This window comes from Camelus bactrianus, chromosome 5 (assembly GCF_048773025.1).
Source record: "Camelus bactrianus isolate YW-2024 breed Bactrian camel chromosome 5, ASM4877302v1, whole genome shotgun sequence".
Classification (NCBI taxonomy): Eukaryota; Metazoa; Chordata; class Mammalia; order Artiodactyla; family Camelidae; genus Camelus; species Camelus bactrianus.
The window spans coordinates 78,821,493-78,835,824 of record NC_133543.1 but is presented as its reverse complement, the minus strand read 5'-3'; the positions used below and the strand labels follow the sequence as shown (position 1 = coordinate 78,835,824).

The 14,332-nt window shown below is 39.8% G+C and overlaps 1 protein-coding gene across 1 annotated transcript in view; it reads left to right on the top strand.

Moving 5' to 3' along the window:
- Window positions 1–14,332, top strand: part of LOC105082311 (aldehyde oxidase 1) — a 68,816-nt gene that overhangs the window by 7,577 nt on the left and 46,907 nt on the right. Inside the window, exons 3-14 of the mRNA XM_010971889.3 lie at window positions 1,456–1,552; window positions 3,041–3,149; window positions 4,658–4,784; window positions 6,561–6,622; window positions 7,618–7,707; window positions 8,350–8,430; window positions 9,440–9,584; window positions 10,299–10,391; window positions 11,186–11,337; window positions 11,525–11,618; window positions 12,916–13,025; window positions 14,027–14,211. Coding sequence (XP_010970191.2) covers window positions 1,456–1,552; window positions 3,041–3,149; window positions 4,658–4,784; window positions 6,561–6,622; window positions 7,618–7,707; window positions 8,350–8,430; window positions 9,440–9,584; window positions 10,299–10,391; window positions 11,186–11,337; window positions 11,525–11,618; window positions 12,916–13,025; window positions 14,027–14,211 — 1,345 coding nt within the window. The remainder of the gene's footprint in view (window positions 1–1,455; window positions 1,553–3,040; window positions 3,150–4,657; window positions 4,785–6,560; window positions 6,623–7,617; window positions 7,708–8,349; window positions 8,431–9,439; window positions 9,585–10,298; window positions 10,392–11,185; window positions 11,338–11,524; window positions 11,619–12,915; window positions 13,026–14,026; window positions 14,212–14,332) is intronic.

Here is a 14,332-nt window from a genome sequence, read left to right as displayed (position 1 = left end):
CCTCCAAAATTTTTAAAAATAAATTTAAAAAATAAAAAACAAAAACATCAATAATTATCTTCCAGAAGTCATTCAAGATTTTTGGACATGGAAGCAATGAATCCTAATTTCCTGGTTATCCATGGTACCAGTGTAACAATTAAGATTTGATTCACTATTGGGACAGGAAGTCCCAATAGCAGTAAACAAGATAGAAGTTTATTTCTTTCTCATTGTGTTATTTCAGGTTCTCTGGGAAGCAGTCACCAAGAAAAATGAAATTAAATGTGCAAGAGTTTTATGAGGAAAAATGCCTGAGTGAAATAGGGAGGCTGCCCAAGAAGGCTTAGGGCATTAGACCTGCAAGGAAGAGAGGGGAGAAGGCTGGGTGGAAGGGTCTCAGACTGCTGTGCAGTCTGAGACATGTTCATCAAAGCCACTGAGGATAGTTAATCCTTGTGTCTCTCTAGCACTGAGCCATTGGTGGGAGGCAACCCATGGGAGGCATGGCCTCGGTGAACACTGGGGTGATAGCACAGTGCAGCAGCTGGGTCTCTTGGTCAGTTCCCTCTATGTCGAAGGATGCCTATGAGGCACATTCTCATGGCTGTCAGACTCACATAAAGGAATCCCAAAGATAGGTAGAGCCAGGCAAGCAAAGCGATGTCACAGTGTTATCAGGGACCAATCTCCTTCTATCTTGCCGCTCCACCCTCCTCAGTATGAAGCTTTTTCTCATGGTCAGAGATGACTAACTGAGGTCCAGCCATCATATCTGAATCCCAGCAAATAGGAAGAAGTAAGAGATGAAGAGGGCACCCCTTTCCCTTTGAGGACATTTCCCTCCTGGAAGTCATACACAACATACGTGCTTACACTCCATTAGCCACCATTATTAATGACCCCATGTAGCTTCAGAGGAGGCTGGGAAAATGTATTTTTTATTCTGGGCAACCATGTGTGTAAAAAATTGAGATTTCTATTACCAAGGAAGAATGAGAGAAAAGATATTGGGAAACAACTGGCAGTTTCTGCCACTGAGAAGCAGAGAAATAAGGCAAACATCGATAATATGATACAAATATTCTAAGAATTATTTACAATTTGATATTCTGCTTTATATGTCATGAAAGACAGATAAGGATAAGAACAGATATGCAACGTAGTCATACCTTCAAATACTCAAAGCCTTGTATGTATAGACTCTTCTTTTTTTTTTTTTTTTTTTTACATTTGGCCTTATTTTTGGCAACCTGAGGTCCAGGTGTTTTAAAAAGGAAGAGACTAGATATGACACACAAATGGAAATCAAGAATTTCCAAGGTTTCAAATTATAGTAGCTAAGAAATACATACATCATTTGATAAGTATCAAACTATATTTTAAGAGTCTTTGATGGTGTTGTCTCCTAAGGTCAGAGCTATTTTACAATGGAAATTATGGAAAATACATTATCCTTAACTATGCTTTTTCCAGTCCGACTCACAGGAACTAAATATGGCTGTGGAGGGGGAGGCTGTGGCGCCTGCACTGTGATGATATCACGATATGACCCCAATACCAAGAGGATAAGGTACCCAGCTGCAAAGTCCAGATACGGTTGAATTTTTGTAGTTTTGAACTTTGTTTTATTCCTTCCTTTGGTAGATATGCATTGAGCACCTATTGTGTGACAGGAACTGTGGCAGGCACTGGATACAATGAAGGGCATCAAATTATTCAGGTTCCAGCAGAAATATTACATTCTCAGCCTTCCCTGATCATCTCCTACATAGCAATGCCCCATCCCACCTCTGCAACTCCCTAGTCCCTTGGCCTGTAGCAACGTATTCATTGTGCATCTCACCAGATGTAGGTTCGTATGGATGTATTGTCTGTCTTCCCTCAACTAGAATATACGCTCTCAAGAGCAAGGATTTTATCTGTCTTGTTCACCGATGAATCCTAGTACCTAGAACTCTGCCTGGCACACAGTAGGCACTCAGTAAATATTTACATTTATTTGTAAATTAATAACATCCTTCCAGTCTTTCTTTTGTTGTATACTTACAGAAGCATACTGCATATACAATTTAGAAACTTTTATTTTTTGCTAAACTTCTCATGGATATCTTTTCAAAACAATAAATGTAATTTTAATGGCTATGTATGTTTCCTTGTTTGACTGTACCAAAACCAATCCCCAAATAGTGATCAGTTAGATTATTTTTTGCTTTTCATTATAATAAGCAATGCATCTGTGAGCATTCATACACACATATATATATATATATATATATATATATATGTTTATGACTGTTTCTTTATGATAGAACCATAGAGGTGGAATTGCAAGGTAAAAGAGCACATCTTTAAGTTTTTAGACCTTCCAGCAAAATGTTGCTCTATTAATTTCCATTCTTAGCAGCAGTATCTGAGTTTTATTTTCCTAAACTTTTGCTAATAATGCATATTAGGCTTTTTTTAATCTTTGATAAAAATGGTTTCTTACTGCTTAATTCGAATCACTCTTGATTGTTTTTGAGGTTGAACATTCATTTCATGCATTTATTGGCCATAGGTAGTTCTTTTTGGTGAATGAGAACATTTTATAAAGGAGTCATTTTGAGTTAGACATTTTCTAGCCATAGGTTTGTGAAATTGAGGAGCTTTGTATTTCACATGCTATTTCTTTTTCTGAAGCACAATATCAAATTAACTTTGTTGCCAACCAACCCCTGGCCCAGCGTTTGCTTGGAAGATGGAATATGGTCTAGGTGGCTAGAGTGGAGAATGTCAGCCCTTCATTCAAGAGAAGAAAAAACACAGTTAGTGGAAATTGTTCTGGAGTTAGAATTAGGAGGCCTAATTTGAATCTTGTCTCTGACAGTCCAGCTGTGATCCTGAGCAAATCGCCCTGACCCTCAGAGTCGTCTTCTGTAAAATGGTTATAAGCTAAGGACAAAATGTGTATGCCTGGGATATTATACAAAACCTGCCATATTGGAAGTATGCAGTGAATGCTCTGTCCCCTTTCCCACTGAATACAATGTTGTTTGTGTTTCTCTTTTTCATTCTAAAGACATTATCCAGCCAATGCCTGTCTGCTTCCCATCTGTTCTCTGTATGGTGCTGCTGTCACCACAGTAGAAGGCATAGGAAGCACCAAGACCAGGATTCATCCTGTTCAGGTGAAGTTGTGCCTCTTCTTCATAGGGTTTCTGTGCTTCGAAAACCATTAATGACATGATGAGTTCCTGAAATTAATACAGTAGAGCAGTGGGCCCTGCTGCTTGGTCACAGCCAACAGATGACACCAAGCTGGGAGCAGGAGTGAACGTCTGGACGCCTTGTGTCTGACACCTTGGAAAAATACTTTTGAAAGACTAGAGGACCTTCTCTTTTTAAAGAAAACCCTGACATCACTGGCTTTGTTTTCTATATTCTAATTAGATGGGACCTATCCACCTTACATGTTCCAAACTTATAAAGAAATGAGAGCCATGTGCACTGGGGGATATAATCTCATTTTTTATATGTAAAGGGGAAAATAATGTGATTTTATAGCTGAATGAAAATCTCAGCCACCAAAAAGATTTGTTAAATTCAATTTCTTCAAAAGATAGATAATAAGAGGTGTCAATGAATTCTGAGGCTTTTCTCCTAAGGAGACACCGTGTTAGAACTTTGCCTCAAGTGAAAGGGCACCTCAGGTTCCTGATGCTTTCAGTTATTTGCCCGAAAAATGCTGTTGCTACTTGTTTTTATCTAAATTAATGAGTACCACCTAAGAGGTGAGGATAGAGGAGGAAAAAATTAGAGGCAACATAGAAAATGGTCAGACTTCAAATTCCCTGGGCTTGAAGAAATCTTGCATTCTGTTTGTCTTCTATGAAACCTCATTACCTAGAGGGAGCAGATTCTGTCTGGATGCGCCTGTGAGACTTGGCTGGTCAGAGACATGAAAACACCCTTTCATGTAGTACCCGCTGCCGTGTTCTTGGCTGCAAGGTAGCCAGATGACAGCTTCCCAAATGGGGTGGCACCCTTGAAGTTTGACTCCAAAGAGAAAATACTGGGGCAGGAGCGAGGGAGATTTGGAAGAGAAATCAAGGCAGTGTGTCTCCATCTTGATTGTTTCTTGGATTAACAATGGCACTTTGTAAACAAATTCTGTGTGCTACAGCATGAGGGCAATAGTGGGCAGATAAAGGTACGTGGGAAATACTTGAAGATTTTGTTTTTGTTTTTGTGTTTTTCCCCTCAGCTTGAGTAGAATCCATTTTATTTCCCTGAAGGACTTTCAGAGAGTAACCTTTATCTCAGTGATTCTCATTCTGGAGTGCAAATTGAAACACTCAGGAACCTTTGAAAAACATATGTCTGTGCCCCACCCCCAGAGAGTCTCAGTCAACTGGTCGGGGGCACTGCTTGGCCCTCGGAAATTTTAAAGCTCCCCTGGTGATTCTGAAGGCCGAGAATCTTCGATGAAGCTCGAACTCTGATGAGGCCCAGTAATCACGGCCACCTCAGCCCAAGAAAGGGAGACATGAAGGATGAGAAGGATTTTCTGGCGCCTCTTCTCCAACTTTAATGTGCAGATGAGCCACATGTGGGAATCTTATTAAAATGCAGGTTCTGATTCAGTAGGTCTGGGATGGAATCTGATTCTGCATTTCTAACCTTTCTATGCTTCCAGGAAAGGATTGCCAAATGTCACGGCACACAGTGTGGCTTCTGCACTCCTGGGATGGTGATGTCCATCTACACACTGCTGAGGAACCACCCAGAGCCCACCCTGACTCAACTGACTGATGCCCTTGGCGGTAGGTTGTGTGTGTGTGTGCTTTTATTTTTATGTAATGATGATGATAGCTTATGATAGTGGACACCTGCCGTATGCCACATACAGCGTTAAATGCTGTATAAACACTACCTCATTTACTCTTTATAACAACTCTATAAGGTGGGCATTATTTTTTTTTAAGATGGGCATTACTGCTATGCCCATTTTATAGATGGAGAAACTAAGGTTTAGAGAGAGTTACTTATTCAAAGTTATACCACCAATAACTAGAAGAGTTAGTTTGTCCAAATCAGGATTCAAACAAGAGCCACACATTGCACTTGGCTGATACATTTCCTAAGTCTCTCTTAATCTATAAGTGTCTCCTCCCTTTTTTGATTTGCTTGTTGTAATAATCACTACAAAGCCAGTTTATTCATTCACCCTTGGAAAGAGACCAGTTATCTCCTCATGCTGCTCTCTCCTATTGGGTGGGTGCTCTCAGGACCATATTAAATATCAGAGGGTTCATGATGAATATAACATGAAATCAGAGAGACTGAAACTGTCTGAGGATACTTATTTCAAAGAACTGCCATTACGTGGAGCTAGTTTAGCAGGTGCAGGAGCTAGCGTGTGGATGGGTGGAGATCTTCACTAACAAGACTCTAAACAATTCTAAAGAGTAAGCGCCTCCCAAATCCTATTTCTGCTGAAACTCTCCTTGCCTCTACTTGTCTGTGTCTCCTGTCTCCCCAAGACTTTATTTCTCTGCTGGAGAATGTGGGCCTAAAGCTCATGTGTTTGGTTCCTCTGCAAAAGTGTTCCATGGAAGACAGGACTAGACAGCAGTAGAAAGGGGCGATGTGGCACAGGAACTGTCTTCTCTCTGATTTCCCTTAGGTCTTGTTATGCATTTGATCTCATGGCCGTTTATGATGTGAACAAGTGACAAGGGGTTCTCAAATTTTAGGGTGCTTAAGACTTACATGGGGAGTTTGTACAGAATGAAGATTCCTGGGCCCCAGCCCCAGAGAGCTTGCTTCAGTGGCTTTGTTTTCTAAATCAAGCCCAGATTTGGAGGTTGGAGGAGAATGCGGCACCTGGACCACCATGAGAGAAACACCGGCTAATGATTTATTGTAAAAGGATTGTGCTCTCAATTGCTCCCAAAGTTTAAAAACTGCCTTTGCTGCTGAATGCTGCCTTTCCTCTTTCCATCATCTGAAGCTTAGCTCTTTTTTTTTATGTAACTCCAAACCATTAGTTTGTTTGTTTATTTATTTGTTTTTTGTTGAAGTATAGTCAGTTTACAAAGTTGTGTCAATTTCTGGTGAACAGCACCTTTCTTCAGTTATACATGAATATACATATATTCATTTTCATATTCTTTTTTACCATAAGCTACTACAAGATATCGAGTATGGTTCCCTGTGCTAGACAGTATAAGCTTGTTTATCTATTTTATATATACCAGTCAGTATCTGCAAATCTTGAACTCCTAATTTGAATGTGTCTGTAGACCAAGAGCTTGGGGCTTGAAATCATTGTGTTCTCTAAGCACCCATCAAAAGCAGAGAGTTTAAAAAACTGTACAAGAAGAAAGTCCAAATAGCTCAGTTATTAAACTCTACCTCAAGACTCTCAACCAAATACCCAACATTGCTGACAAAAAAAAAATCTAATTTTGTGGATTTAGTGGAATGTGGAGCAGGGCTTCCTTCTTGGATGGAGGTCCTTACTTCCATCGTACATTTGGCAGACTCTGCCTCCCTCTAGGCTGTTTGAGTAACAGAGCTGGGTTTTTCTCCTTCAGGTAACCTGTGCCGTTGCACTGGATACAGGCCCATAATTGATGCATGCAAGACTTTCTGTAAAGTAAGTAGAAAGGAGCATTTTATTGAGTATATTTTTTTCCCTACCAAAACAAAATGGTAGAGGTAGGCAGGTGTGATTAGAAGAACAGCCCATTGTTACTAATATAGGACTGCTTCTTATCTCAAGGCCTGTAATTGTGATTCGTTACTTGATCTTGGGCAGGGCGCCCAGCTTTATTCATGAGCTTGCCCTGGTCGCCACACAACGAGCACCTGAGCACTTTGACACTGGCTATGGGTCATTGTCCCAAGGGGTCTTTCCTGACCTGTTTGGGTCAGATACCTGCCCTGGTGCTCCTGCAGTCCTCTGAACAAGCCCTGTCACAGTGCTGGTCCCACAGTGGTGTATTTGCCCATGTGCTCTTCCATCTCTTCACCAGAAGGTGGTCTGCTTGACAGAAGATGCTGTGCGTCGCCAGGGCTGGTCATCATGCACGGTTTGAATAGAAACTCAATCAACGTTTGTTGAATGACTAGATGAACAAACAACCTTGAAATAAGGGACATAAGATGGCCCTTTGGAAGTTAAATTATGAAGTCAGTACATCATAAATAAGAACAGAGTGATAATAATACTTATTAATATTTGTTGTTAAGAAAATATTAAATATTATTAATATTACCAATCAATCATTGTGAATATTTATTGCTATTTGCCAGACTTTGTTATAAGATATTTACAGCATGGTGACTATAGTTAATAATACTGTGTTGTGTGCTTGAAATTTACTAAGAGAGTAGATCTTAGGTGTTCTCACCACACACACACACATACACACACACACACACACACACACACACACACACAGTTACTATGTGAGGTGATGGATGTGTTAATTAACCTGGTTGTGGTAATCATTAACAAAGTATACCTATGTCAAATAGTCACGTTCTGCGCTTTAAATATAGATGACTTTATTTGTTAATTATACCTCAATAAAACTGAAAAAAAAAGTAGAATCAGCAATAAATTTTATTTGTTTTTTTACCCACTAGACTTCTGGCTGCTGTCAAAGTAAAGAAAATGGGGTTTGCTGTTTGGATCAAGGAATAAATGGATTACCAGAATTTGAGGAAGGAAATGAGGTCAGTGAGATGTAAATTTTTTATAAGGTTTCCCCAGGACATGAGCAGAGACCAACTTACTTTTAGAGAGAATAAATGGCTGCCCAAGTTGACTGATCTGAGGTGTGTCACATGTCCCCTCTCCCATTCTCACTCCATCTCTGTTAAAAAAAAAAATCTATCCCAACAACTTCGTCCTCATTCCAGACGTTACTCTCGGTCATGTGCGGCTAGCTATAGGAGGGAAAGCGCATGGATCTCTTAATGTCTCTTAGTTTAAAAAAAAAAAAGTCCTTTTTCAAGTTTTTTTCAAGTGGAGATGTCAGGGAAATAAAAGAACAGGGAGTGACAGGAGAGGGGGCGATTCAGGGAAATGTTCTAGTTCGCAGCTGTGCATGGTGCTGCTGCAGGCCTCCTCTGCTTCCCCAGACTCCAAAGAGAGCGTGCGGGGGCTGAGGGCTTTGGAGACCCTCAGGCACCTGCACTGAGGTGCTGGTGGCTTGGTCTGTGTCAGGACCACTTAGAGCCCAAGTACCATGGCTGACTAGCTGGCTTTTTGTCTGTCTGCTCTGTGTCTGTCTTCTTCTGACCTTATTCCACGAAGGATTTGAAGTGGTTGGAGTTGCCTGATGACAATAACTTCTGATACTTTCTCTTTTTAAGACAAGTCTAAAACTCTTCTCAGAAGAGGAGTTTCTGCCATTGGATCCAACTCAGGAATTGATATTTCCTCCCGAGCTAATGGTAAGTGAGGCAAAGTTGAGCTCGTCCTAGAAGAATTCGTGGTGAAGTGTCAGGAGGGACATCTGCTTAGGAATCCTCTTGAGAGCTGTTTGGCAAATGAGTAATATCCACCTGGTATCCTCAGCCCAAGGTCTAAAGAGTGTGGGACCGAGGCAGACGTTGGGGGATGAGGGTGGAGTCACCCCCAAGGGACAGTTGAATGTGAGAAGCAACAGACAGTATCTATAAAAAATGTCCTAAAATGACATCACAACATCTGTTGTATTCTTCCACAAATATTCTGACAGAACTAAGCATGTTAAAATATTTTTTTCATATCTAAATAGGGTTTATTACATGGCTACATGGATGGTTCAATATTAGGAAGTCTACTAATATAATTTATTAATAAAGATGGAGAAAAATCGTATGATCATCTCCATAGATGCTGAGAGGACATCTATTAAAATTCATCACACAATATTGATTAAATTCACCTCATAAAATATGACTTGACAGAGCCAATCTGAAGTTTGGATCTCTCTCTCAGCTAGAACTAAAAATTCTATTGGATCTATTCCATTTACTTTTATTTCAGGCTATATATAATGCTCATCAAACTGCCTGCCCACTTTGGACAAAATTCAGAGAGACATTTCATTTGTCAAATTTCTTTCCTAGCCCTGATTAATTTGTGCTATATTAGATAAAATGTAACAGTTCACTGTCTTATTCGTTTGTATTTGTATTCATTTAACATTTAAGCATGTAAAAGTATTTTTAAACATTGAAATGGATTTTTTTGAGATATGAAAGCACCAAAGGGAGATATATTGGAATAGTCTCCAGAAAGAGTAAGGTGTTATTGTATTTTTATCCCGTACTCTGATTTCTAGTAAAGCTGTATTTTTAGGTCACTTTTATTTATTTTTTTAATCTCAATTTCCTTTCTTTCTTTCTATCATTAGAGCAGAAGCAGGTGGAAATGTTATTATGAGATGATCATGAATCTCTGTTGCTTTTTTGATAGAAATTGGCTGAGAAGCAACCACACAAGACCAGAATTTTTCACGGTGATAGAATGACTTGGATTTCCCCAGTGACCTTGAAGGAACTTCTAAAAGCTAAAGCCAAGTATCCCCAGGCCCCTGTTGTCATGGGGAACACCTCTGTGGGTATGTAGAACCCCAGGGGCTTCTTGTGAGGAAACTTAAGGAAAAGAGCTTTGGGAGGAAAAAAAACCTCATTTATGTGTGTTCTCAGGAAAAGCAGTCTGAGATAACATTTTGAATTATTTATACTTGACTCTCTCAGCATTGCTCAACAGCCTTTCACAACTCCCGTTGCATAAGTGAACTCCTGTTGCCCTGGCAGGAACAGCGCACAGAGCTGTACCAAGAGGTCGCTCCGTAGCACATCAGCAGCACAGCCCCAGCGACAGCTGTGCTGCCCTCCCACGTGGAGACGGGTCTGCGGCTTGTACTTGAAATTCCTCCCTGTTTCCTCTCTTAGTGATGTCTCCATGGACATAGTAGTTTTTCTTAAACTGCAGTTACAGGGTCTTTCTATTGCGTCCATTGCTAACTCAGCTTGACTTCCTGTTTCTTTGAGGATTCTCCTAGTGTCTTCCCAAGGAGAATTTTGAGTATGCCGCAAGGGGTCTTGGATGTGTCAGCCAAGTTTTAGGACTGACACGTCCAAAGAGTTCTCCAAGTTGAGTGAAAATCCATCCAGCCATTCTCTGTGTGTGTGATTTGTCAATGAACTGATGGATAGAAAGATATGTAATTTTTATATATCTAAAGACATCAGTTTTAATCACAATTTCAAAATTTAAAAGACAGTTAGACCCTTCTTATCCTAATCTTTTTTTTTTCCCAATCCTTTAGGGCCTGATGTGAAATTTAAAGGCATCTTTCATCCAGTGATCATTTCTCCTGATAGGATTGAAGAACTGAATGTTGTAAACTATACAGATAATGGTGAGTGTTTAAGGTCCTTGTTTTCTTAGTTAAAATGCACTTAGTTAAAATCAATTTATTTGCTTTGCTCAGCACACAAGCAGAAATAAAATTATTCCTAATTATAATATAGAGAGATTCTTTTCTTCTAAGAATGATAACATTCTGGAGGAGGCTCAGGGAAGAATTCTCTATGATTATACGAGATACTAATTGTCTGAATACTCAGATTTTCACTGAAGAATTTGTATGTCTGCCGTAGTGGAGAACTGTAACAATAATTTAATAACGGGTGCTATGCTTAATGCTGGATGGAAGATAAAAATGAGAGTCTTTGCTTTCCAGAAGCACAGTAGTAACCAAAGCAAGTTTATGTATTAAGCAGCTTACAAACTGGCTTTTCTATTTTGATAATGGAAATTGATTTAATGACAATAATTAGAAGCAATGAAATGCGGATTGGAAGTTTGGCTCTGGAATCCAATTCTTGACTCAGTCATATATTAGCTGAAAGAACTTAATCAAGTTGCTTAACTGAATCTCAGTTTCTTCATCTGAGAAATAGAGCTATTAATATTCCAAAACTTTGTTGGAATTCAAGATTCTGTGAAGCATTCAGCATAGTGCTTGAAACAGTGAGTGTTCAAAAAAATTAGCCTCCATCACCACCACCACCTCCATCACCACGATGACCACCAGTAAGCAGGGTAGCATGTATGGAACATAAAGATCCCATATCTGTAATCCAAAACCTAATGGACATTTCCAGGTCAGCAGTGATCACATAGCATTATTTACAAACGATTTCATTTCAGGGCTGACCTTAGGTGCTGCCCTCAGCCTGGCTCAGGTGAAGGACATCCTGGCTAATGTGATCCTGAAGCTCCCAGAGGAGAAGACGCAGACGTACCATGCCCTCTTGAAGCACTTGGGAACTCTGGCTGGATCCCAGATCAGGAACATGGCTGTATGTATTTGATGACAGTAAACTCTAGTGTGTCCCTTGAATGACTGTTCCTGACAAATCATGACATTTTGGTTCTTTTGGAACAGACAAAAAGAATCATTCTCCAAAGCCTTGCTTGATTCTAATTTTATCACTTGTGTTTTTATAATTACACAACTGGAGTGAAAATAATCCATTATTTAAAAAGTCTTTAGGAGGCCACATAGTGAGCCGGCATCTCGATTCAGATCTGAATCCCCTCCTGGCCGTGGGCAACTGTACCCTCAACTTGTTATCAAAAGGTAAGTGACAGCTCCTTCTTAGAGATGATTAAATCCTGCTCTGCCTATTCTTTTGCCCCTCTGGAGATTCAGGAAGTCGTTTTGAAAATGACTGTTCTTTATAATATTAGTAATTCTTCCTGCCTTTCTGGATGCTTGGAAGCTTAGTCAGTCTGGTCCTAATACACCCAGTGTCTTCATCTCTTTCTTTTGAGGACTTGTGCTGGACATTTTACCATACTGGTCACCTGACATTGGCCACATCTGTGTTGGTTAGTGTCCCGATGTGATCTGAGTAGTGGAGAGAACTCTAGGCTGTTGAGAACAATTGGGCACCTTTGTGGAAGACTTCCTCCAGGTTGTACAGGAGTGTTCTGGCACCCACATCATGCTTTGTGCTCAAACTTGATCTGTCATTGATGGAAGCCTGCAGACTTTTTCTATTGAACACTGGTTGGGCTTCATTCTATATTTACTTACTTGAGTTTTGGGAACTAAATCCAGGACTTTTCATTGATTTCTTTTATTTCAACTTGGTGAACAATTATTAGAAAGTTTTAACTGGTCCTCTGTAAGTCTGTTTTTTTAATCTAAAAATATGGACTAGCTTTTTGTTGAATACCTACTCTTCACACCACCTAAACTACAAAATTATCTTAAAGAAGATGTTACATTCAGAGTTATCAACTTAAGTAATACCCTTAAAAAATCATATATTGAAAAATGGGTTTTGTGATGTAAATATAAACATTAAAAGCTTCTTAGCTTTTATCTCAAACTCCTATTTCATTAAACAGTTCCTCCCCCAATATATTGATTAAAGAACAGAAACTCTTTAGGTGCTAAGAAAAGGTATAAACAAGTAAGACTGCATCTCCCTAGTATAAAAATTCATTAAAGGCAATTTATTCACTACTAGGATTCTTGGTTATAAACAGTAAATGTTTGTTGAATGACTTCATTAGAATATCAAAAGGAATATTAATATCCTCTCCCTTCTTACAAAGCTCAAAATGAATTATGCTGTTCAGGAAGAGGACTGCTAAAGTCCTGTTCTATCTGACCTCTGGGCTACTCTGCTAGATATTTTTATTTATGAGCAAACAAAGAACTCAAAAAAAAAAAAAAGTGAGCCCTAGAAGGGAGGAAGCATTGCTGGATGCCATCACAGGGTGAAAGACTTTTTAAACATAGGAAGAGCAATTCTTTTCCCAAACAATCGGTTTCCTCTGGTATTTGGTAGAATTATCCCCCAAATTTTGGAAGTTTGATTGTTTAATAGAATAGATTCCAGGGAAATTGTCATTTCTTTCCACAGAAGGAAAACGACAGATTCCTTTAAATGAGCAGTTTCTCAGAAAGTGCCCCAGTGCTGATCTCAAGCCTGAAGAAATCTTGATCTCAGTGAACATCCCCTATTCGAGGAAGGTGAGAATGTTCTTTCAATTTCTTTGTTTTCCCTGTGAGCCTACAGCTTGTCAATTCCAATGGATGGTGGGTGAAAAGAGATGTTGAGTGTTTGCAGTGGAGAATATGAGGGTTTGTGAATAGTTATTTTTCACTTGTGTTACATACTCCCCTGTCATTCCTAGAATCAGAAGACCTTTGACTCTCTGCCTTTCTCTCTCTCTCTCTTTTTCTCTGTCTCTCCCTCCCCCAACCCAAGCTCTAAAGTTACTTTCTTAAAGATTTAAAAAAATTTTTTGTCTCGTGAGGCTTTTTCCTAAATAAGACTTGAAACATACCCCTACTTAAATCTTGGAGCTTTGAAGAGGCTATAAATTTGCAATAGAACTTAGTTGAAAGAAGAAGGACTTTGGAATCAGACTCAAGAGTGAATCCTAGCATCAGACTTACTGTGACCCTGAACTAATTACCAAATCACTCCCAGCCTTAGATATCCCATCTGTAAATGGGAATTATCAAGCCGCCTTGGAGGATGTAAGAGTTTGCTAGGGCTGCTGTAATAAAGAACCGCAGCCTGGGTGGCTTAAATCACAGACATTTATTTTTTCGCTTCTAGAGGCTAGAAGTCTGGAATCAGGGTGTTGGCAGGGTTGGTTTTCTCTGAGGCCTCCCTCCTTGGCTCATGGATAACTATCTTCTCCCTGTGTCTTCACGTGGTTTTCCCTCTGTTCATGTCTGTGTCCAAATTTCCTCTTCTTGCAAGGGTACCACCATGTTGGATTGGCACCCGCCCTAATTATCTCTTTTTTAACTTAATTGTCTCTTTAAGAACCTTAACTCTGGATACAGTCACATCCTGAGGTATTAGAAATTAGGACTTTAACATATCAATTCTGGGGGGGACACAATTCGATCCGTATCAGAGAGTTTGACAAGGCTCAAATGAAGAAACATACACAAACTGCCCAGTGCAGAGCTGTCCCTCAGTGTTTCTACACATGCCACTTAACTTTTGCTTTCAGTGGGAGTTTGTGTCAGCCTTCCGACAAGCCCAGCGGCAGCAGAACGCGCTAGCGATAGTCAACTCAGGAATGAGAGTGTTTTTTGGAGGAGGAGACGGCATCATTAGAGAGTTGTCCATCTCGTACGGAGGCGTTGGTCCAACCACCATCTGTACAGAGAATTCCTGCCAGAAACTCATCGGAAGGTATGGAATCATGTCCTCAGACTCCAAGTAATGGAGCAGCTCTTTTTGTAGTGACATGTAATTGCAAAAAGAAAAATGCTGACTGCCTTTCTGTTAATGAGAAGGGATTCCAGTAAGATTT